Below are 25,714 nucleotides of genomic sequence, written 5' to 3' on the forward strand. Positions count from 1 at the left end.
CATAGCATAGATCCAACGAATCGATGACTAAATTAACCGCCAACTATTTTTATAATTGATTTTAATCGATGTAATCGATTAGTTGTTGCAGCTCTACGTCAGAGTATACACGTTGAATGATTTACATTATTTACAATGATGCGTTCAAGAGTCTTACGGCCTGAGGGAAGAAGCTGCCACAGAACCTGGAGGTTCTGCTACGGAGCCTGCGGAACCTCTTGGATCTGCGGAACATCATTTGCAGACTATAATTACTGGTTTGCAAAAGAAATATTTTGAACTCAAATAGGTGAAATTCGATGATCTCCCACGGCACAGCAGACTAGTGTGCCGCGGCACAGTGGTTGAAAAACATAAACAAACCAGTTGGCGAGGGACGCAGGAAAGCTTGCGCGCATGCGCGGCGGGCCCAGCAACGAAAACTTCCTGCAAAATAGTGCTCCCTATCAACCAGACCAGAGCTTTAACACATGACAAAATAGTGGTCCCTATCAACCAGACAAAGCTTCTAGACATTTGATTAAATCCGCCACGCTTCACTTATAAGCGCTGTGACTTCACTCCCTCAATGGTAAGACGGCTTTGCTATTATAGTACGGCAGAAATGCGTTTTGCTTGTTGTTGTTGTTTTTTTTCCAATTAGCTTAGCATTTTTTTTTAGCACGCTGCCATTTCACTACCCGCTGCTATGGCGGCCGGGCCCGGCTAATGTCTGGAGCACACTACTTTTACGCCAAATTCATCGCCTACAATGCGCCATTACTCATGAATTAATATACTTTAAAGTGCGCTTAGTGGGAAATGTAAAGCGAATGCCTGCTAGTTGAACTTCTCCAAGAGTGTTGTTGACATTTAAAGCTAACGTCGTCGCAGTTGCGCATAGCACGACGCGCTTTCGACGTTTGCGTTGCAGACTGATGACAAAAGAAGATGTTCGGTCAAGGCAAATACGTCCAACATGTCGCTTTTTACTAAGAAGTCAACGCTAAGAATGATAGCCGTTTTCAGGAAATAGCCGTAGTCAAGCGTCACCTTCATAGTGCTCACCTCGGCCGGGGTTATTTGCTGGTGCCTGCTAGTCTAACGGTGGTCTCTTGGAATGCAACTTGGCAAAATAAGACGGTAGGCACAGCCTAGATGAACATTTACTTACTCATGGCATTCAAACAAATCAAGTAAAAGTCAACACTAGTTACACACTTCTTTGGTGGCATGGTTCCTGCAGAACCAAGTTAATACTTCAAGGTGTGTTCACACTTGGCATTAAAGGGGAACATTATCATACTTTCAGAATGGTTAAAACCATTAAAAATCAGTTCCCAGTGGCGTATTTTATTTTTCGAAGTTTTATTCAAATGTTTACCCATCACGCAATATCCCTAAAAAAAAGCTTCAAAGTGCCTGATTTTAACCATCGTTATATACACCCGTCCATTTTCCTGTGACGTCACATAGTGACATACTTGCCAACCCTCATTCACCAAATTCAGCGCCTCTCCCGAAAACCTCCCGGGACAAATTTTCTCCCGAAATTCAGGCGGACCTGAGTGACGTGTTGACAACACACAACAGTACCGTAAAGCAGTTCGTCTGCCGTAAACAGCAATGTTGTGACACTTTTAAACAGGACAATACTGCCATCTACTGTACATGCATATGTGACCCACCCATAATGTGTCACATTTTTGTGTTGATTTATTTATTTTATTTTGTGGTTTGAATTCGTTTTTGGAGCTGTCATTCCACATTTATCAGTATTCACATTGGTCAGTAGGGGGCAGTAGGGCGTTTCTTCCCAATTGAATGCTATCACCTGCAGACCGGAAGTGGCTTGTCATTCTGATGAGCGCGACCAGTCTGTGAACAATTGAAACGTCCTGTGTGCTTTTTTTCTCCTGTATAACAGGTTAGTTTTGGTGAATCAACTCACTGAATAATATCCATGTGATCTTTATAAGTTTAAGTACACATTCTGATGGTGGAGCCTAACTCTAAAGTGTTTGTGAGTTGTAGTTTGTAAATGAACACTGAAATTCAAGTATTTATTTTATTTATATATATATATATATATATATAGCTAGAATTCACTGAAAGTCAAGTATTTCTTATATATATATATATATATATATATCTTAACCACGCCCCCCGCCCCACCCCCGACCACGCCCCCGCCCCCACTCCCCACCTCCCGAAATCGGAGGTCTCAAGGTTGGCAAGTATGCATAGTGATGCCAACACAAACAAACATGGCGCATAGAACAGCAAGCTATAGCGACATTAGCTCGGATTCAGACTCGGATTTCAGCGGCTTAAGCGATTCAACAGATTACGCATGTATTGAAACGGATGGTTGTAGTGTGGAGGCAGGTAGCGAAAACCAAATTGAAGAAGAAACTGAAGCTATTGAGCCATATCGGTTTGAACCGTATGCAAGCGAAACCCACGAAAACGACACGACAGCCAGCGACACGGGAGAAAGCGAGGACGAATTTGGCGATCGCCTTCTAACCAACGATTGGTATGTGTTTGTTTGGCATTAAAGGAAACTAACAACTATGAACTAGGTTTACAGCATATGAAATACATTTGGCAACAACATGCACTTTGAGAGTGCAGACAGCCCAATTTTCATCAATTAATATATTCTGTAGACATACCCTCATCCGCGCTCTTTTCCTGAAAGCTGATCTGTCCAGTTTTGGAGTTGATGTCAGCAGGCCAGGGAAGCTAGGGTGGATATTCTTCTCTTGATCATCTTCGGTGGCATAAGGGACGGTGTGAGCCAAGACATCCAGGGGGTTTAGCTCGCTCGTCTGCGGGAACAAACTGCCGCCATTGCTTGCCGTGCTAGCGAGGTCCTTTGTCCCTGAATTGCTCACACACTCCGGCAGATTCAATGGGGGTCTGGCGGCAGATTTCTTTGACTTTATAGTTGGAAATGCATCTGCTTTGAGTGTCGCAGGATATCCACACATTCTTGCCATCTCTGTCGTAGCATAGCTTTCGTGGGTAAAGTGTGCGGAACAAACGTCCAATTTCTTGCCACTTTGGCATCTTTGGGCCACTGGTGCAACTTGAATCCGTCCCTGTTGGTGTTGTTACACCCTCCGACAACACACCGACGAGGCATGATGTCTCCAAGGTACGGAAAACAGTCGAAAAAACGGAAAATAACAGCTGATTTGACTCGGTGTTTGAGAAAATGGCGGATTGCTTCCCGATGTGACGCCACATTGTGACGTCATCGCTCCGAGAGCGAATAATAGAAAGGCGTTTAATTCGCCAAAATTCACCCATTTAGAGTTCGGAAATCGGTTAAAAAAATATATGGTCTTTTTTCTGCAACATCAAGGTATATATTGACGCTTACATAGGTCTGCTGATAATGTTCCCCTTTAATACTTCAAGGTGTGTTCACATTTGGCATTAATTGTGTCCAGCTAAAGGTGCAGTTTGCAGTGGCCTCCAAAATTGCAGGTATTAATTAGAGCAGAGTTTTTCAACCTTTTTTGAGCCAAGGCACATTTTTTTTGCCCTGAAAAAACACCAGCAGCAGAAATCATTAAAAAAAAACGAAACTCAGTTGACAGTAAAAAGTCCATCCATCCATCCATCTTCTTCCGCTTATCCGAGGTTGGGTCGCGGGGGCAGCAGCCTAAGCAGGGAAGCCCAGACTTTCCTCTCCCCAGCCACTTCGTCCAGCTCTTCTCGGGGGATCCCGAGGCGTTCCCAGGCCATAGTCTTCCCAACGTGTCCTGGGTCTTCTCCGTGGCCTCCTACCGGTTGGACGTGCCCTAAACACCTCCCTAGGGAGGCGTTCGTGGGGCATCCTGACCAGATGCCTGAACCACCTCATCTGGCTCCTATCCATGTGGAGGAGCAGCAGCTTTACTTTGAGCTCCCCCCGGATGACAGAGCTTCTCACCCTATCTCTAAGGGAGAGCCCCGCCACCCGGCGGAGGAAACTCATTTCGGCCGCTTGTACCCGTGATCTTGTCCTTTTGGTCATGACCCAAAGCTCATGACCATAGGTGAGGATGGGAACGTAGATCGACCGGTAAATCGAGAGCTTTGCCTTCCGGCTCAGCTCCTTCTTCACCACAATGGATCGATACAGCGTTCGCATTACTGAAGACGCCGCACCGATCCGCCTGTCGATCTCACCATCCACTCTTCCCTCACTCGTGAACAAGACTCCGAGGTACTTGAACTCCTCCACTTGAGTTGTTGCGGCCCCAGCTCATTTTAAACTTTCATGCAGAGAGGGAAATCACAACCAAGTCAATTTAGCAAAAGTGTATTTATTAAACAGTTATTAAGCAGTGGCACAAACATTCATGGCATTTCAAAACAAAACGTGCAAGATTGTCAGAGACATTTTAAAACAAGCTATTAGTGCACTTTTGTGCATGATTTCACTAAGATGACATCAAAACAACACTCAATTAAAGTGCACTTTTTGTACAGAACGCCACTACAATAGTTCAAAACAAATAAAGTGCACTTTTGTGCATGATGTCACACAAGATCCCACTTTTTTGTAAGCGTTTTGAAAACAAATGATAAATGTATGCATTATCCTGTTATATCTCACATTCTATATTGTATTTTGGAAAAAGGTTGTCATAAACGTTACTTAGTTCATTAAAAAAATAATACAAAAGAAAACACATTTTATTGTCTATGTACATTTATTCAGTTATAAACATTAATTCACTTTCTTCTTTCCTTCATGGATCTAAACTTTACCGTTGCCAGTAGTTTATTCTATTTTTGTATTTAATAAGTTGTAGGTGTATTTATTTCAGTATAAAAGTGTTTTGCTTCGGTCATGAAATGATGATAATGGTGTCTACATCAACTTCAGCTCTATCCGTCAATTCTAAATTTGTTTGTTTTTTATGTTTTTTTTGTTTGTTTGTTTTCTGCCCTTTTTGTCAAAGAAAAAAAGAAAACACACAAAATATGTAAAATCCTCCACAAAAAATATTTTTCAAAGTGGAACAATTGATGTGAAGTAATCGGAGCTTCGGATAGGTCAATAATTCATAAAAACATAATTGTTATTCAATATTATGTTTTGAGCAATGCGTTTTAAATACAAATAAAAAAACAGCTTTGTTTTATTAGTCAACATTGCAACTTTTTCTAACTTACATTTCACCTGTAAGCTTTTTTATTCCACTTTTATGTTTTTGTTTATTTTAATAGTATTTTTAGAATGTGCTGTGGGCCTTTAAAACATTAGCTGCGGGCATCAAATGGCCTCCGGGCCACACTTTTGACACCCCTGCGATAGATAATAAAAAATTAAATCTAATAAGTCTATGGATAGAAAGCAGAGCCTGGCGACGCATGAGCGTTTATCATAACACAGTCAGCATCTCTGCTTCAGTAAACAATGACGGTGATGACGTCACTAGCTAACTTGTCAGTCACTTCTCCAAGAGACTCCTTTTGAACACTCCTCGTACATTAACACTTCAAAGGGCACATATTTGCCCCGTTTGTTGACCTGCAAAGTATGTTTTTGGGGTGGAGGAGCCCGTCTCCATCCTCGAACGATGTCAATCCAGCGGGAGATAAAAGTGACGTTTCCATGGAAAAGACTAAAACGAGTCATTTACTGGAGCCATGGCACAGGATGAAGTTAAAAAGGTTGACTTTACACTCACCTTAGTGTAACCATCAAGTCTTTCTTTTGACAGCCCCTCGTGGTGAAGTTGTCCGAGTGCAAACTGAGGCAGTATTTGTCATTGATAAAACCTTCGGCGAATCAAAATTTACGACCAATAAAAATGCAATAAACGGGGTTGGAAATTTGACCCGGCAAATAAAAACAAAACACCGGCGGAAAGTGATAATCGATCAAATAAAGAAAACAAGCAAACCGGGCGGTGAAAGAAAAGAAAATCAGCGTCCCGAGGACGTGTGGGCTTCTGGAATTGCGCGTCCTTTCTGATTTCAAAGTGTAAAAAGACACAAAAAGTGTGTTAACGCCAACACCGATTAGGCGCACCGGGTTATAAGGCGCATTGTCGAGTTGTGAGCATACTTGCCAACCTTGAGACCTTCGAATTCGGGAGATTGGGGGGGCGGGGTTTGGTGGTAGCGAGGGTGTATATTGTAGCCCGTAAGAGTTAGTGCTGCAAGGGATTCTGGGTATTTGTTCTGTTGTGTTTATGTTGTGTTACGGTGCGGATGTTCTCCCGAAATGTGTTTGTCATTCTTGTTTGGTGTGGGTTCACAGTGTGGCGCATATTTGTAACAGTGTTAAAGTTGTTTATACGGCCACCCTCCGTGTGGCCTGTATGGCTGTTGATCAAGTATGTCGTGCAGTCACTTTCGTGTGTATGCAGAAGCCGCATGCAACGTGTGATTGGGTCGGCACGCTGTTTGTATGGTGAAAAAGCGGACGCTAAAGGCAGTGCCATCACGGCACGCCCTTAAAGGCCTACTGAAAGCCACTACTAGCGACCACGCAGTCTGAGTTTATATTTCAGTGATGAAATCTTAACATTGCAACACATGCCAATACGGCCGGGTTAACTTATAAAGTGCAATTTTAAATTTCCCGGGAAACTTCCGGTTGAAAACGTCTAGGTATGATGACGTATGCGTGTGACGTCAGTAGTTGAATCAGACATTTTGGAATAGGTCGGTCGCCAGCTTAAACATCTTTTTTCATCGCTAAATTCCACAGTATTGTAGACATCTGTGTTGGTGAATCTTTTGCAATTTGTTTATTGAACAATGGAGACTGCAAAGAAGAAAGCTGTAGGTGGGATCGGTGTATTAGCGTCTGGCTACAGCAACACAACCAGGAGGACTTTGACTTGGATAGCAGACGTGCTAGCCGACGCTAGCCGCCGACAGCATCGATGATCGGGTGAAGTCCTTCGTCGCGCCGTCGATCGCTGGAACGCAGGTGAGCACCGGTGTTGATGAGCAGATGAGAGCTGGCGTAGGTGGACAGCTAAGGTTATTAGCATAGCTCTATCGAGGTCCCGTAGCTAAGTTAGCTTCAATGGCGTCGTTAGCAACAGCATTGCTAGGCTTTGTCAGGCGGTACAGCATTAACCGTGTGGTTACAGGTCCAGAGTTTGGTAGTATTGTTGATCTTAATTCTGTCTATCCTTCCAGTCGGGCTTATTTCTTTTGTTTCTATCTGCACGATGCTATCACGTTAGCTCCGTAGCTAAAGTGCTTCGCTGATGTATTGTCGTGGAGATAAAAGTCACTGTGAATGTCCATTTGGCGTTCTCGACTCTCATTTTCAAGAGCATATAGTATCCCAGGTGGTTTAAAATACAAATCCGTGATCCACAGTAGAAAAAGGAGAGAGTGTGGAATCCAATGAGCCCTTGTACCTAAGTTACGGTCAGAGCCAAAAAAGATACACTCTAGTCCTTCACTCTCACGTTCCTCATCCACCAATCTTTCATCCTGGCTCAAATTAATGGGGTAATCGCCGCTTTCTCGGTCCGAATCGCTCTCGCTGCTGGTGTAAACAATGTGAGGAGACTTTCAACTTGTGACGTCACGCTACTTCCGCTACAGGCAAGGCTTTTTTTTATCAGCGACCAAAAGTTGCGAACTTTATCGTCAATGTTCTCTACTAAATCCTTTCAACAAAAATATGGCAATATCGCGAAATGATCAAGTATGACACATAGAATGGATCTGCTATCCCCGTTTAAATAAAAACAATTCATTTCAGTAGGCCTTTAATATTGTTGTTCGGGTGAAAATCGGGAGAAATTCGTGAGAATGGTTGCCCCGGGAGATTTTCGGGAGGGACACTGAAATTGGGCAGGGTTGGCAAGTATGGTTATGAGAAAATGAAAGGATTTTAAGTGCGCCTTATATTTCGAAAAATACGGTACGCATTTTTCATCTAGATCTTGACTGCATTAATGTAGTATAAACCAAAATAATATGCTTTTTGGTTAGTGGCTGCTAGTGAACATTTCAAAAGTGTGTCAATCTTTTCGGTGACCTTGTTTCCCTCCAGGTGTTATGAGTTCACTTACTGTATATAAATATTGACATATGCTTCCCATTGGGCCCAGCCACTCTCCGGTGGCACACTTTTGCCTCGGAACGTGCCGTGTTGTTCGCCTCACGCGTCGGCGCGGTGTTGAATTTGCCATCTGACCTATTTTCGCCGTCTCTGTCCACATCGTGATCTTATCCCTCGCGGCATCTTTTGAATCGGCAGCTTGCACCTGAGCGAGAATGTTTTCTTTCGCCACGAGTTGGGTCACATGTAAGGCGGCACGCTTCCCTAATCCCACGCTAAGCACGTTAAGTGGTGGGCCAGCGGCGGGGGGGGGGACGTCAGTCACACCTGCCTCCACCTGTAGGTCTTGTGCAGGAGATGTTACCAGGACGCCCCACTTCCTTTAAACCCCCCGCCCCCTCCGTGGCCGCAGGGGAGGGATGCGTCCATGTGTGTTTATGTGAGGAGGGGAGAGCCTACATAAGGCATCGCTTCACAGTCCACTTTTCATTTCTCCGCTGTGGCCCTTGGGACCGTGCGAAGAAGGGTCCGGACAGACTCCCCAGGTCCAGAGAGTAGGCTGTGACAGCGTGCCGTCATGTCGGGTCGCTCCGCCGCAGAGATGGATGACTCGCAGGAGCTGCCGGTAAGTGTGCCCGCAAGAGGGATTTTACATTAATAGCTAATGATTCCAAATCCAGCAGGTTTCTCTTAATATTTCCCATCATTGCTCAAAAAGCTCCTGCACAGAAATGCCAAACAGCACTTTTCTTTTTTATTGTTATAGCTATTACATGTTTTTTGTTATGTTACATTTAAAGACTAACAATAATCTCAGGTCACATGATAACATGCTGGGACCCAGCATCCTGCATTGGACATTTTGTTTTTGTCCCAAAATGTTTAACTCTGGCAAAAAATAGGGATGTTTAGATCAGATATATACCGTATTTTTCAAACTATAAGTCGCAGTTTTTTTCATAGTTTGGCTAGGCTCCAGTGCGATTTATATGTTTTTTTTCCTTCTTTATTATGCATTTTCAGCAGGTGCGACTTATACTCCGAAAAATACGGTACCCATCAGTGTTGGCTAAGGGTGTAACGGTACAGAAAAATTTTGGTTCGGTATGTACCTCGGTTTAGAGGTCACGGTTCGGTTCATTTTCGGTACAGTAAGAAAACAACTAAATACCGTATTTTTCAGAGTATAAGTCGCTCCGGAGTATAAGTAGCACCGGCCGAAAATGCATAATAAAGGAGGGAAAAAACATATAAGTCGCACTGGAGTATAAGTCGCATTTTTTGGGGAAATATATTTGATAAAAGCCAACAGCAAGAATAGACATTTGAAAGGCAATTTAAAATAAATCAAGAATAGTGAACAACAGGCTGAATAAGTGTACGTTATATGAGGCATAAATAACCAACTGGTATGTTAACGTAACATATTATGGTAAGAGTCATTCAAATAACTATAACATATAGAACATGCTATACAATCTGTCACTCCTAATCGCTAAATCCCATGAAATTTTATACGTCTAGTCTCTTACGTCAATGAGATCAATAATATTATTTGAGATTTTACGCTATATTCTCCTTTGTACTTTGTAAACACTTTAAGTTTGAAGAGTTTCTTGAAGTGGATTATATTAGTACATTGATTGCTTTGCTTAATCCATTCCATCATTTAATTCCACATACTGATATACTGAAGGTCTTATGTGTTGTACGTGCATACAGATGTTTTAAATTACATTTTTCTCTGAGATTATATTTTTTCCTCTTTTTGAGAAGAATTGTTGTATATTCATGGGTTGCAAGTTATAGTTTGCTTTACGTATAATTTTAGCTGTTTGCAAATTCACATGTCGTGGAATTTCAGTATTTTTGATTCAATAAATAAAGGATTTGTATTTTCTCTATATCCAACATTATGTATTATTCTAAGTGATCTTTTTTGTAGCACCGTTAATGAATGAAGTGTACTTTTGTAGTTATTTCCCCATATTTCTACACAGTAACTCAGATATGGTAACACTAGTGAGCAGTAGAGGATATGAAGTGATTTTTGGTCTAGAACATGTTTTGCTTTATTCATTATTGATGTTTCTTGCTACTTTATGTTGTATATTTTTTACATGAGATTTCCAGTTCAAGTTATCATCAATCATTATTCTTAGAAATTTGGTTTCATTTACTCTTTCAATTTCTATTCCGTCTGTTTGTATTTGTGTTTGACTTTCTCTTCTACTGTTACCAAATAGCATTATTTTAGTTTTACTGAGATTCAACGATAGTCTGTTTTTGTCAAACCATCTTTTTAATTTGTTAATTTCTTCTGTTATTATTTGTGTTATCTTCTGTGTGTTCTCTCCTGAACAAAACGCTGTTGTATCATCCGCAAAGAATACTAACTTTACAAATGTCATTTATCTAGAGATTGAATAATTTAGGTCCTAGTATTGATCCCTGAGGTACACCACAGGATATATTTAGCGTTATAGAGGTGTGTTCGCCTAGCTTCACGTATTGTTTCCTGTTTGTTAGATAAGTTCTTATCCAGTTTAAGACTAACCCTCTGATGCCGTATCGTTCTAGTTTTTTGATTAAAATATTGTGATTAATTGTGTCAAATGCTTTAGTTAGATCCATAAACACTGCTGCCGCACATTTTTACTATCTATTGCATTGGTCATTTCTTCTGTAATTTCAATTAAAGCCATTGAAGTTGAAACATTAGCTCTGTCCATACTGGTTCTCTTCGAGTATTTTATTTTTGTTTGTGAAACTCTCTAATCTGTTATTGAACAGTTTTCAATGATTTTAGAACATTGTGGAAGTAAGGAAACAGGTCTATAACTTGTAAATTGGTGTTTGTCTCCAGTCTTATAAATTGGTGCAACTTTAGCTATTTTCATTTTGTTTGGAAATTTACAATGTTTGAAAGGGAGTGGGAAGAAGATAATTTATTTAATCCCACCCCCGGTTCTCCATTCAGTGATTATTCACATGAGTTTCACTCTTACTTTGTTCAAGGATTATAATGTTGTATCATAGTGGCATTACCACAGGTAACAATAATTACTACACTGTAACAATCATTTGTATCAACAATGTAGGAATAATGAATATAGCAACAATGGTAATAGACAACATAGCAATAATGGTAAGGAAACATTGAGCACATGTTAACACTTTGAGACAGAGTACATCAGCAGGTCAAATTAAAAACCCTCATCTCTATATTTCAACCGGACCCCATGTTTGTATAATAGTTTGAACTTCAAACTGTTCAGCCTATTCAGGAATCGCAGGCTTTACCTTGACAAATTCAAAAAGATTCCCAGATTTTCCAGAATTCCAGGTTTTCCGCGACATTTTTTCCCATTCAAAATGAATTGACCATTTTTCAGCCTTCCAACGTTTCCACATTTTTCAACCGATTCAAACCATTCCACCTTCAACATATTCCACTCATCCTGAACATTCAAACTCAAATTTTTCCAAGTTCAAAAAACTTCCAGGAATTCCTGTTTTTTTCTAACCCTTTTTTTCACCCTTTTTTCTGTCGACTACTCCTTCCACATTTTTTAACCCACTTCAACTGTCATTGAAACATTCCTCTTAGTCACGACAAAAAACTAAGTTGTTTTTTGAACTTTTGCTAAAATTCCAGGTATTCCATAATACCATTTTTCAATTAAAAATGTTACTACCGGTACTTCAACATTTCTTGACCGATTTGAAAAAATCCAACACCAACCAACCAAACTCATTAAGAACATTCACTTTCTTTAGCATTTTCCCAAAAATTCCCGCTATTTTCGAAATTCCAAAATGTCCATGAAATTCCCATTGAAATGAATGGGACATTTTTCAAAGCATTTCAGTTCAACTTCAGCATTGGCGCATTCACACGCCATTCCTTCAGGAATTGCTTCATCTAGTTGTCAATGACAAAATATTGACCTACATTCAGAAAGACTGGGTACTTATTTAAGCGGGTGTAACCTAACCTGGTCACTTAGTTTTTCGTATGCTGTTATTCTCCTTTTTTACATTGTTTGTTTTTGCTCAGGCAAAGAAAGCAAAGCTTGAATTGGACCGTGGACTGGAAAAAGACCAAAGGTTTGTCATTACTAATTCTAATTTGAACATTGTCATATGAAAGAATTGTTGCTGGGTCAAAACAACACAATGGCTAAAACCAAGTTTCTCCACTTTGCAGTCATTTGAGTAATGATGGAAGTCCGAGTGTGTTAGTAACTCCATCAGAGCAGGCTAGCTCTTACTCCACCCTGTCCATATCCCAACTTGACACAGGTGAGTTAAAAAATATGGGGAAAACTGAGACTTAAAGGGGAACTGCACTTTCTGGGGGAATTTACGGTATTTTTTGGGGGGAGGAGGGGGTTTGCATTCTAACTCATTAATAAACGTTAGCAAAAGTCAGCTAACAATAGTGGTAATACAATTCACTCAATCCTGCATCTAAAGCGCTCTAAAAACATCCGAAAACCTCCATCTGCATTTTATATACATGTTGTAAGTATATATGTAATGTAGTAACAGGCAGATCCATAATAAAGTGTAATATTTACATATTTTGGTCATTTTAAGCATACAGCGTCAGTGCATTAATTTCACAGAAGCATCACAACGTTCATTATTCCCTTCAACAACAACTTGAAGAGGTAGTCACCTGAAATGGTTTTCACTTCACAGGTGTGCTTGAAGCTCATTGAGAGAATGCCAAGAGTGTGTAAAACTAATTTGAAGAAACTAGAATATCAATCAATCAATCAAAGTTTACTTATATAGCCCTAAATCACGAGTGTCTCAAAGGGCTGCACAAGCCACAACGACATCCTCGGCTCAGATCCCACATTAGGGCAAGAAAAAACTCAACCCAATGGGATGACAATGAGAAACCTTGGAGGGGACCGCAGATGTGGAGGCCCCCCCGCCCCCTGGGCGACTGGTGCAATGGACGTCGAATGGATCTAGCATAATATTGTGAGAGTCCAGTCCATAGTGGATCTAACATAATATTGTGAGTCCAGTCCATAGTGGATCTAACATAATAGTGAGAGTCCAGTCCATAGTGGATCTAACATAATAGTGAGAGTCCAGTCCATAGTGGATCTAACATAATAGTGTGAGAGTCCAGTCCATAGTGGATCTAACATAATATTGTGAGAGTCCAGTCCATAGTGGGGCCAGCTGAGACAGGTCAGCAGCGCAAAGACGTCCCCAACTGATGCATAGATGAGTGGTCCACCCTGGTACCGGTAGTGCATTCCAGAGTACTGGAGCCTGAATAGAAAACGCTCTATAGCCCGCAGACTTTTTTTTGGGCTCTGGGAATCACTAATATATATAATATATTATAATATAAAACATGTTTTCAGTTATTTCACCTTTTTTTGTTAAGTACATAACTCCACATGTGTTCATTCATAGTTTTGATGTGACAATCTACAATGTAAATAGACTTAGACTTAGACTTCCTTTTTATTGTCATTCAAATTTGAACTTTACAGCACAGATAAGAACAAAATTTCATTACATAAGCTCATGGTAGTGCAGGATAAAAAAGCAATAAGGTGCATATATAAATTATAAATAATATATAAATATATATATATAATAAACAAAAATATATAAATATATATAAATAAATAAATAGATTACTGTACAGATAAATATATTGCACTTTTTCACGTGCATCCACGTTTATGGATGTATGTTATATTGTCTTTTTTATTCCAGCAAGTTAATCCATTTTGGGGGGAGTTGAGGGGATAATTTAATTTAATTATGATGCGTTCAAGAGTCTTACAGCCTGAGGGAAGAAGCTGTTACAGAACCTAGAGGTTCTGCTTCGGAGGCTGCGGAACCTCTTTCTAGAGTCCAGCAGTGAAAACAGTCCTTGGTGGGGGTGGGAGGAGTCTTTGCAACTTTTCTGAGCCCTGGTCAGGCAGCGGCTTTTTGCCATCTCCTGGATAGGAGAAAGAGGAGTCCTGATGATCTTTTAGTCATGAAAATAAAGAAAACACATTGAATGAGAAGAAGGTGCGTCCAAACTTTTGGCCTGTATTGTACATGGCTGTTGTATTATTATAGTGTGTGTATAAGGTAAGACATATTATCTGGCGTTTTGTTGCGCAATAGTATGCAAAAGCAACTTTTCTTACCTTCTGGTACCTGCTGATCTGTATTTGGGATCTGCATAAGTCCTGAAGATTTGCGCGTGTCCGCCTTTGTAGTCGATAAGCTTCTTATTTTTCTCTGTCTTGTTATGGGACATTCATCCTCCGCTGTTGCCATTTCTAATACAAAGTAGTCTAAAGTTCTTACTTATATCTGTCAGTAAACTTGACATGAAAGCACTAAAACATACCGGTGTAGTGAGTTTACATTATTCACCCAAGGAACTTTAGTTATTGGAGAGTTCCGGTCGGACGGTTTTTCACGGGACACATTCCGGGTGTTGTTGTTGCACTAGTGAGCCACGGATGAGGAGATGCTGCTCTGTTATTGATTGAAGTAAAGTGTGAATGTCATTAAAACAGTTAGCTCCATCTTTTGACACTTCTTCCACTCCCGTCCTTGCACGCTACACCGCCACAACAAAGATCACGCTGTCAGTCATCAGACACAGAATACAGAATGGCCACCTCGTACTTGTTGTATATTACAAATTAGAATGCATAGTAAAAGAAAGACGTGTTCTTGTCTTACATGGGATTGTGAATTATTGGCAAAATTCCTCCCCAAAAAGTGCAGTTCCTCTTTAACCACCGAGGAGAGCTGCTCATTGTGGACTTTTTACGTCTTTGATTGCAGGGGATCGGGAACAGTCTGAAGCGGAGAGAGTGGCGGCGCCTCAAACATGCGGCAACTCCTTGAACTCGTACGCACATCCCGGTACGGATAATTGCTCTTGACATCCTAGAGCACAGGTGTCAAACTGAAGGCCCAGGGGCCAGAACTGGCCCCCCCGCATAGTTTTATATGGCCCGCCAAGGCCTGGAATTAATACGCGTCAATAAAGTACTAAATATATTAATTATTTCCATTTTGACAGAAAATAGAACATGTACTGCATTAAATGATAATTTAATCTTTAGTACCAAATAATGTATTTTATTAAATAATTAAATGTGTATGAATTTAGTTTGGAAAGTACTTCTGCATGAATCTGTAATAGTAATGTTGTTAATGTTGATAGCGGAACATTAGTTAAATTTGTCTGAATTTGGCCTGGAAAGTAGTTGTAATCTGTAATAATATTTAGTCTATTAGTTTTATGTTTCCGAATACCGGTAATGCAACAAATATTATATTATCGTTCATTAACATTAATGACCCTAATAACCCTAACCCTAACCCTTTTTATATAAATTAAAAATAAATATCTAAGCCAGTTATCCATGAAATTGTAGAGTGTAAAAGTTGCAATAGATTTTACGGTAAAAAGCAACAAAACATACCAAATGCCAATGGTGGATCTACACCTGACACCCACTGTAATGATACCAAGTACAATAGCGTATCTAGTCGATTCTACTATGATTACATCCATATTTTTTTATGAGTCACAAAATCTTTTTTTGTTTTTTAAAAATGTATATTATGTTTATAAACTCAGGAAATATGTGAGGACTTTGAATATGACCAATGTATGATCCTGTAACTACTTGGTATCGGTTCGCTACCTAAATTTGTGGTATCATCCAAAACTAATGTAAAGCATCCAAACAACAGAAGAATAAGTGATTATTACATTTTAACAGAAGTGTAGATAGAACATGTTGAAACAGGAAGTAAGCAGATATTAACAGTAAATGAACAAGTAGATTAATAATCAATTTTTGCAGTTTGTCCCTCATAATGTGTACAAAATAATAGGTGTATAAATGACACAATATGTTACTGCATACGTCAGCAGACTAATTAGGAGCCTTTGTTTGTTTACTTACTACTAAAAGACAAGTTGTATGTTAACTATTTTATTTAAGGACAAACTTGCAATAATAAAGATATGTTTAATGTACCCTAAGATTTTTTGTTAAAATAAAGCCAATAATGCAATTTTATGTGGTCCCTTTTCTTTAGAAAAGCATCGAAATACATTTTGGTGACACAAATGTACAGTAATTAACCATGAAAACAACAACCATAGATTGTGGTGTAGAAACAACTGCTCAGTCGCACTCGTAGCAATATGCTTAATAATATATAATGATCAAATGCATATGTAATTGTGAGGTAAATCCTTAATATTCATTTATCACTCACTGTTACAGGCGGCCCTCGGTGAAAATGAGTTTAACACCCTGTCCTAAAGTATTGCTTATCTGGAGTACGCAGGTGGAACTAACGTGGTGTTTTTAATAGCTCCAGACACAACGGCAGCGCCTGGATACACCCAGCAAGTCTATGAAGGAAGCAAGTGCGTACGCAGTATGAAATAAAAGTCTCCATGTACTTTGGTGCTCATTGCTGGACTCTTTTGTAATGTAGCCCCGTGGTGACGGCATACCCCAGCCAGGTGGCCTTCCCTCCGCTGGCCCAGTCCACTGGATACTCCGCTTTCCCCCAGACAGGACAAACCTACGGCCTCCCTCCCTTTGGTTAGTTCTTCTTCTTTGTCCATCTTTGTCCTTGCCCACTAAAACACAGCGTTGCATACTTCGCCACTTCGCTTTAGCGACATCACTCTGCTTCTCGCCCCGTGGAGTGGATTTCCTTTCGGTTTTCTTGCTCCAAAACACGAAGCCCTTCTAATAACCCTCTTGCCGCCTCTTTCCATCTCTGCTTTCATTGCTGTCTGTCGTCTGTAGGTGCTATGTGGCCAGGCATAAAAACAGAGACAGGTCCGCCAGAGGCGCCCTCTGGTGGCCAGCCTGGGTTTCTCAGCTTCAGCACCACATATACCTCAAGCCAGCCAAGTCAGCTGCACTACTCATACCCCAGCCAAGGCAAGCTTGCTCAGGACAATGCTGTCACACAGCAAATGTTCTGTAGGAGAGTGTGACTTTCCAGCGTCCTCCTATGGTGACATCACTGTCAATGTTGCTGTGTCCTCTCTGGCTCTCTGATGACAGTGTGTGTTCTTGCAGGCTCAAGTTTCACAACATCCAGTGTGTACTCCAACATCCCCTCAGCTCCAGCTGCCACAACTGCATCCACCACAGTGGCCCTCCAGGTTAGTAGTGAGCTTATTTATACGCTTTTTTGGCCGTTATTAGGAAGGTGGTTACGACGCCAATAGCGGGTTTTGTGCTGTTTTATTTTTGTTTGGTCGGACTTCGGTTTTTCTGTTTGAACTTAAAGCACCAGTAGACGTTCTATGCTTAATTGAGTTTCTTTGTATCCATTAAACCAGGGGTCCCCCAACTACGGCCCGCCAGCGTCCAAAATCTGTCCTTACTAATCCATTTTCTACCGCTCGTTACTCTCGGTGTCTCCTAGCCACTCAGGAAAATCATATTGTCTAAAAATGCATTTTCCCATCGATAACGTGACATCATCGCGCTCGGAATATACAGTTGGGAAATTGTGTTAGATGTAAATATAAACGGAATACAATGATTTGCAAATCATTTTCAGCCCATATTCAGTTGAATATGCTACAAAGACAACATATTTGATGTTCAAACTGATAAACATTTTTTTTGTGCAAATAATCATTAACATTAGAAATTGATGCCAGCAACACGTGACAAAGAAGTTGGGAAAGGTGGCAATAAATACTGATAAAGTTGAGGAATGCTCATCAAACACTTATTTGGAACATCCCACAGGTGAACAGGCAAATTGGGAACAGGTGGGTGCCATGATTGGGTATAAAAGTAGATTCCATGAAATGCTCAGTGATTCACAAACAAGGATGGGGCGAGGGTCACCATTTTGTCAACAAATGCGTGAGCAAATTGTTGAAAAGTTTAAAAAAACATTTCTCAACCAACTATTGCAAGGAATTTAGGGATTTCACCATCTACGCTCCGTAATATCATCAAAGGGTTTAGAGAATCTGGAGAAATCACTGCACGTAAGCAGCTAAGCCCGTGACCTTCGATCCCTCAGGCTGTACATCAATAAGCGACATCAGTGTGTAAAGGATATCACCACATGGGCTCAGGAACACTTCAGAAACCCACTGTCAGTAACTACAGTTGGTCGCTACATCTGTAAGTGCAAGTTAAAACTCTCCTATGCAAGGCGAAAACCATTTATCAACAACACCCAGAAACGCCGTCGGCTTCGCTGGGCCTGAGCTCATCTAAGATGGACTGATACAAAGTGGAAAAGTGTTCTGTGGTCTGACGAATCCACATTTCAAATTGTTTCTGGAAACTGTGGACGTCGTGTCCTCCGGACCAAAGAGGAAAAGAACCATCCGGATTGTTATAGGCGCAAAGTTGAAAAGCCAGCATCTGTGATGGTATGGGGGTGTATTAGTGCCCAAGACATGGGTAACTTACACATCTGTGAAGGCACCATTAATGCTGAAAGGTACATACAGGTTTTGGAGCAACATATGTTGCCATCCAAGCAACGTTACCATGGACGCCCCTGCTTATTTCAGCAAGACAATGCCAAGCCACGTGTTACATCAACGTGGCTTCATAGTAAAAGAGTGCGGGTACTAGACTCGCCTGCCTGTAGTCCAGACCTGTCTCCCATTGAAAATGTGTGGCGCATTATGAAGCCTAAAATAGCACAACGGAGACCCCCGGACTGTTGAACAACTTAAGCTGTACATCAAGCAAGAATGGGAAAGAATTCCACCTGAGAAGCTTCAAAAATGTGTCTCCTCAGTTCCCAAACCTTTACTGAGTGTTGTTAAAAGGAAAGGCCATGTAACACAGTGGTGAACATGCCCTTTCCCAACTACTTTGGCACGTGTTGCAGCCATGAAGTTCTAAGTTAATTATTATTTGCAAAATTAAGTTTGAGTTTGAACATCAAATATGTTGTCTTTGTAGTGCATTCAACTGAATATGGGTTGAAAATGATTTGCAAATCATTGTATTCCGTTTATATTTACATCTAACACAATTTCCCAACTCATATGGAAACGGGGTTTGTATATATGTGTGCGTGCGTGCGCACAGAGTACAGGCCAACATTTTGGACACACCTTCTCATTTCGATGCGTTTTCTTTATTTTCATGACTATTTACATTGTAGATTGTCACTGAAGGCATCAAAACTAGTGAAAACCATTTCCGGTGACTACCTCTTTAAGCTCATGGAGAGAATGCCAAGAGTGTGCAAAGCGGTAATCAGAGCAAAAAGTGGCTATTTTGAAGAATCTACAATATAAAATGTGTTTTCAGTTATTTCACTTTTTTTTGTTAAGTACATAACTCCACATGTGTTCATTCATAGTTTTGATGTGACAATCTACAATGTAATAGTCATAAACCACAGGTGTCAAACTCAAGGCCCGGAGGCCAGATGTGGCCTCCACTTCATTTTATTTGGCCCTTGAAAGCCTGGAAATAATATGCATCAATAAAGTACTGTAACTTTTCTTGCTAAATGTATTATTTCTTTCTATTTTGGGGGAGAGAAAAAATATGTACTCCATGTAATCGCAAATTATATTAACTTAAATTGTGTATTTAAGCAAAAAATATATTATCAAACATTCAAACTATTTTTTCAATAGAAATAAATACTAATAATAAAGATTTCAAAGCAAGTTATCCATCAAAGTGTGCAATGTAAAAGTAGCAATAGATTTCATGGACAAATTGTGAAATTTACTGTGTTTTTCACAGCATTTTTCTGTAAATTAAAAAAAAACAGTACTTTTTTTTACTGTAAAACTGTGGTGCCGTTTTGGCATTTACAGTACTACATCGAAAAATCTACACTTGTTGATTTGCGGTAAAAAAAACAAAAAAACTGGCAGCTCAGGTGCCAAAATTTTACTGTAAAATTGCAGGGTTTTTTTACAGTAAAAAACTAATGTAAATTTGACAGTAAAATTCCTGCAACTGAGCTGCCTTTTTTTTACCATAAACACAGCAGTACTTTTTCCATTTACAGTAAAATACACTACATTTTGAGGTAAAATTACTGCTATTTACCTTTTCTTTTTTACATTTTAGTTTTTCAAAAATCTACTAATAAAGTGCATTAAAAATGGTGTAATTATAGTATTCACTGTTAGAATCGTCCCTCTGGGGCCAATCCTAACTTGGATGTGACTCTCTGTGAACACGACTTTGACACATCTGGTCTAAACATTACAAAATGCCACAAATTCAGTCGGACATTTTGAATATCGCGCTTCGAATATCTTGGGCTATTTCTGTAGATTCTACATCACTGTAGTAACGCTTCTGCACTCTGACCATATTATCACCTCAGTCATACTGGAAATGCGCAAAAATTGTAAAGAGATGTGCTGTTTATCATTCACAATCCTGATGTAGGACAAGAACACGTGCTTGTCTTTTTGTTTGTATTCCAAATTGTAAATAGGTAGCCATCAATGGAGTCAACAGATGTTGTTGATATTCCCTTCACATGTCATGACCTGAAAATTAACCAAATATTAATGATATTCTTATTATAAGCGCTAACGCAAACGGCCTGTTTTAGCTTACGCTGCTATTGTTGACACACTGAACCGATGGCTGATTCTGCTTCGTCTCAAACTTGCTAAAAGTACATTCTAGATGCATCTCTCACCTGGTAGTAGACACATTTGGCAATGGAACAAGAGGCTGGTAGTCATTGACATCCCCTGAGATGGCAAAAAAAACTTTTAACCCTTTGTGAGGATTAAATCTTCCTCTAAATAAGATTATATGAGTGTCCCAGTGAGATGTTTTGTTTTATCATGGTTTATATTTAGCACCTAGCAATCCTGCTAATGCTATAGTGTTTCAATAAAGCTACATCCGTTTAGCACACGGCTTCTAAAACGTATTGCTCATCCTTTTTTGTGTTTGGGTTTAAAAATATAAGGTTCTTGATAATCTTGTTGGCTTTCACAAAGTCTGCTTGATTAGCATTGTTGTTGATGAGGAAGGGATCTCTGGTTCCTAACTCTACGTTACAGATCACGTGACTGGCTTGCTTATTAACTCCCAAAATGGCTCGGAAATCTCAGTGAGATTGATACTATTTTGATCATATCTATTTATTCACTAACTTTGGAGTTATAAATCGATTATATATGATAATAGCTTCACTATAGAAGCAACTTGATTTTCCATTCTACAGGCTTTCTAATACTATGTGTGGTACAGCGCCAGCTGCTGGACAAGTCAATGGGACAAATCATTTGAAGTAGATCCCCGTCCATCCTTCACAGGGTTACTTACGTTCTCTGGCCAGTGAAAATTCACACGTTATTGATACGGCAATTGAAATGTATTTTTGACACACAATAGGAGGAAGAGTGTGTTGTCAGTTTAGTAGAAGGGTTGTAATAGTTACATTAGATTTGCCTACTGACTTTTTAGGTTGTTTTTTTTCCAAACCTCAGGTTATTTTTCTCTACCTTCAAATCACACTTTTTTTCAACTTTCTTTAAAGCCTGAAGTTATTTTTATTTTTTACACCTTTAAAGCACCCTTTATTTTCTTTTTGTTAAACATCAAGTTATTATTCGTATACATTTGAATTGCCCCTTTTATTTCTTTTTTTTTTACAACATGTAGATTTATTTTTGTACCTTAGGAATCACCTCCTTTTTTTCTTTTAACTCAAGTTGCTTTTATTTGTATACATTTGAATCATCCTTATTTTGTCTTATTTATATACATGTTCAAGTCACCACTTTTTTTTTCTTTACTTTTTTAAACCAAGTTATTTTCATTTGTATACATTCGAATCACCCTTTTTTTTTACCTAAAGTTATTTTAATTTGTATACCTTCAAATCACCTGCATTATTTTTTTTAATTTTTTATTTTTTTTGTACACATTCTGATCACAGCAGTGCTTTGAGCAAGGTTGATACTATCCACACAGTTTGCCTATTTTAGGTTTTGAGGCCGTATATACACATTTGATTCATTATTGTTACGATTTATTATGATATAACCAAAAACATAGTTTTCTATGACAAAAAGGCCCTTAAACCAACAAAAAACGTAAAAAAAAAATAGTACAAACGTATAATCTTTGGAGAGATCTGGCGTTGATCAAGAGATTTCTGAGTTGAAAGTAAAAAATAAATAAATAAATCTTGACTTATTTTTAACACGTTTATGAATTACCAGTAGGCCTTTTTGGACCCCTTTGGATTTTTTGGGTTTTTAAATTATCGCTCAAAAAATAAAAATTAATTACAATCCCTGCGATGAGGTTGCGACTTGTCCAGGGTGTACCCCGCCTTCCGCCCGAATGCAGCTGAGATAGGCTCCAGCGACCCCGAAAGGGACAAGCGGTAGAAAATGGATGGATGGATAATACAAATTTATAAATTAAGGGTGTGGGGGAAAATGCCTCTTTTTTTAGGAAAGAAAAAAAGTCACCAAAAATCAGCAAATTTGCAAGGTCGTAAATGCTAAATAGCAGATGTATGCAGGGATCTACTGTAATTTGGGTGTGCTATCTGTTTACATTTCCAAAAGTACCCGCCACAAATAATTGTATTGGAAACCAATTTTGCGCCATCACAGACACTGTATTTCTGCATGTAATAATTCTATTATTACATTTGATCTATTTAGCACATTTTCCAAAAACTCTAAAGACAGGGTAAGAGGGAAAAAAAAATCACATGAAAACCGAACAAATTCACTTTAAAAATACATTCGGACATCAAGATTAAAAGATTGTAATAAGTGGAATGACAAAATGTGGAAGTTATGCCATCGTTTTGTCATTAAGATGCATGCATTATTTACTGAGTATGTTACTGTACACGTTTTTGCTAAAATTGGTCAAGTATTTAGCTAACAATGTGGAAAATGCCTTATCAGAAAAACAGACTTAGTCCAATAAAGCATGCTGTGGTTTATGTATGACAATTTCAATAATGTACAGTACAAATCTATTTCTGCCAAGCAAAATGTAGAGCTACACTCTGTTAAAACAGGTAAAGCTTTAGTATTCTGAAATAAATGGCACAAAGAGTTGTCTCTTTTTGGTTTAACTTAAACATAAATGAGGTTTATGGATGTGTTGACGCCTTCCCCCAGGAATTCAGCGGCTACAACTCTCTGGGTCAAAGCCAGTTCTCGCAGTACTACAGCCTGCCTCCGAGTTTCGTGCCCGCCGGCCTGCCCAGCACCGACGACCACGGCGCCACTGTGGGAGGCGCAGTGTACTCGGCGGTCAAGTCCGAGGAGGCCGCCTCAGCCGGACTGCCCCCGAGAGGTGACTTTGACTTCTTGAGGTTTCAAATCTCTTCTCAGTTGACGCTTAAATAGTTTTCCTCGCTGTCTCTCTCAAAGATGCGTCCCCACCGGAGAACCTCCCTGCAGGCGCGGCTCTGCCCACCAGCGTAGCTCATCCTGCTGGCGCTAGAGACCAAGATGACGTCGGACGCAGGAACTCGGTGGGAAAAGCGAAAGGAAAGGGCAAAAAGTGTGATAGCTCCCCACCTGCTGACACTGACCTGGAGGTAACCACTGCCTTCGGTACGTCATTTCATTTCATTTTTCTAAATATTCTTTTTTTTTTTTTTTTTTAAGCGCATCTTCTTATGGGATCTGGACGAGACCATTATTATATTCCACTCACTGCTCACAGGCTCTTTTGCGCAAAAATTCGGCAAGGTTTGTTGTTAATGATTGAATATAACTTAAAAAAATATTGTAATGAGCTTTATTATTGTGTGGATTCAGGAGCCAGCAACCATGCTGAACCTGGGCTTGCAGATGGAAGAGTTCATCTTTGAGCTGGCCGACAACCACCTTTTCTTCAACGATTTAGAGGTACAGTAGAATATGTTCTAACCATAATAATCTAATGCCACTCGTTTATTCGTTTTTACAAAAAAATCCAGAATAAAAAAAACAAAATACCGTATTTCCGTACCATAGAGTGCACCGGATTATAAGGTGCACTGCCGATGAGTGGTCTATTCAAGTCTATTTTCATACAAAAGGCGCACCGGATTATAAGGCACATAAAAGGGGTCACATTATTAATTTTTTCCATCCATCCATCTTCTTCCGCTTATTCGAGGTCGGGTTGCGGGGGCAGCAGCCTAAGCAGGGAAGCCCAGACTTCCCTCTCCCCAGCCACTTCGTCCAGCTCCTCCCGGGGGATCTCGAGGCGTTCCCAGGCCAGCCAAGAGACATAGTATTCCCAACGTGTCCTGGGTCTTCCCCGTGGCCTTCTACCGGTCGGACGTGCCCTAAACACCTCCCTAGGGAGGCGTTCGGGTGGCATCCTGACCAGATGCCCGAACCACCTCATCTGGCTCCTCTCCATGTGGAGGAGCAGTGGCTTTACTTTGAGCTCCCCCCGGATGGCAGAGCTTCTCACCCTATCTCTAAGGGAGAGACCCGTCACCCGGCGGAGGAAACTCATTTGGGCCGCTTGTACCCGTGATCTTGTCCTTTCAGTCATAACCCAAAGCTCATGACCATAGGTGAGGATGGGATTGTAGATCGACCGGTAAATTGAGAGCTTTGCCTTCCGGCTCAGCTCCTTCTTCACCACAACGGATGGATACAGCGTCCGCATTACTGAAGACGCCGCACCGATCCGCCTGTCGATCTCACCATCCACTCTTCCCTCACTCGTGAACAAGACTCCGAAGTACTTGAACTCCTCCACTTGAAGCAGGGTCTCCTCCCCAACCCGGAGATGGCACTCCACCCTTTTCCGGGCGAGAACCATGGACTCGGACTTGGAGGTGCTGATTCTCATCCCAGTCGCTTCACACTCGGCTGCGAACCGATCCAGTGAGAGCTGAAGATCTTGGCCGGAAGAAGCCATCAGGACCACATCATCTGCAAAAAGCAGAGACCTAATCCTGCAGCCATTTTCTACCGCTTATTCCCTTTGGGGTCGCGGGGGGCGCTGGAGCCTATCTCAGCTACAATCGACAGCGTCTTCTCCCCGTCATCTTTGTTGTAGCGGTGTAGCGTGCAAGGACGGGAGTGGAAGAAGTGTCAAAAGATGGAGCTAACTCTTTTAATCCAATCCAATCCACTTTATTTATACAGCACATTTAAACAAAATGTTTCCAAAGTGCTGCACAACAATATTAAACACAATTAAAAACAATATAAAATAAATATGATTAAAAACAATTTCAAAGGGTAAAACCAATTAAAACAGTAAATAGAAATCAACATTTTAAAAACACAGAGGACAACACAACTCACGTAGTGTTAAAAGCCAGAGAATAAAAGTGGGTCTTAAGACGAGATTTAATGACATTCACACTTTATTTCAATCAATAACGGAGCAGCATCTCCTCATCCGTGGCTCACTAGTGCAACAACAACGCCGGAAATGTGTCCCATGAATAACCGTCCGACCGGAACTCTCTAATAACTAAAGTTCCTTGGGTGAATAATGTAAAGTCACTACACCGGTAGTTTTTAGCGCTTCCATAGTGAGTTTACTGACAGATATAAGTAAGAACTTTACACTACTTTATATTAGAAATGGCAACAGCGCAGGATGAATGTCCCATAACAAGAAGATAGAGGAAAAAGAAGAAGCTTATCGACTACGGGGTTGGCACGGACTACAATGGCGGACTCGC

The 25,714-nt window shown here is 40.3% G+C and overlaps 1 protein-coding gene across 5 annotated transcripts in view; it reads left to right on the forward strand.

The window, feature by feature from the left end:
• The first annotated feature begins 403 nt into the window (after positions 1 to 403).
• The window catches only part of eya3 (EYA transcriptional coactivator and phosphatase 3), a 39,989-nt gene continuing 14,678 nt past the window's right edge, over positions 404 to 25,714 (forward strand). Inside the window, exons 1-13 of one of the 5 annotated variants that reach the window (XM_061983300.2) lie at positions 404 to 571; positions 8,546 to 8,648; positions 12,084 to 12,133; positions 12,234 to 12,328; positions 14,855 to 14,935; positions 16,409 to 16,463; positions 16,535 to 16,644; positions 16,855 to 16,992; positions 17,134 to 17,219; positions 23,187 to 23,364; positions 23,442 to 23,611; positions 23,682 to 23,765; positions 23,835 to 23,924. In XM_061983300.2, coding sequence (XP_061839284.1) covers positions 8,601 to 8,648; positions 12,084 to 12,133; positions 12,234 to 12,328; positions 14,855 to 14,935; positions 16,409 to 16,463; positions 16,535 to 16,644; positions 16,855 to 16,992; positions 17,134 to 17,219; positions 23,187 to 23,364; positions 23,442 to 23,611; positions 23,682 to 23,765; positions 23,835 to 23,924 — 1,185 coding nt within the window. In that variant the 5' untranslated portion in view covers positions 404 to 571; positions 8,546 to 8,600. Of the gene's footprint in view, positions 572 to 652; positions 1,123 to 8,545; positions 8,649 to 12,083; positions 12,134 to 12,233; positions 12,329 to 14,854; positions 14,936 to 16,408; positions 16,464 to 16,534; positions 16,645 to 16,854; positions 16,993 to 17,133; positions 17,220 to 23,186; positions 23,365 to 23,441; positions 23,612 to 23,681; positions 23,766 to 23,834; positions 23,925 to 25,714 lie in introns of those variants that run through there. The other 4 variants (XM_061983301.2, XM_061983302.2, XM_061983303.2 and 1 more) reach the window with 4 other exon arrangements.

The sequence above is a fragment of the Nerophis lumbriciformis genome, linkage group LG21, assembly GCF_033978685.3.
Source record: "Nerophis lumbriciformis linkage group LG21, RoL_Nlum_v2.1, whole genome shotgun sequence".
NCBI lineage: Eukaryota > Metazoa > Chordata > Actinopteri > Syngnathiformes > Syngnathidae > Nerophis > Nerophis lumbriciformis.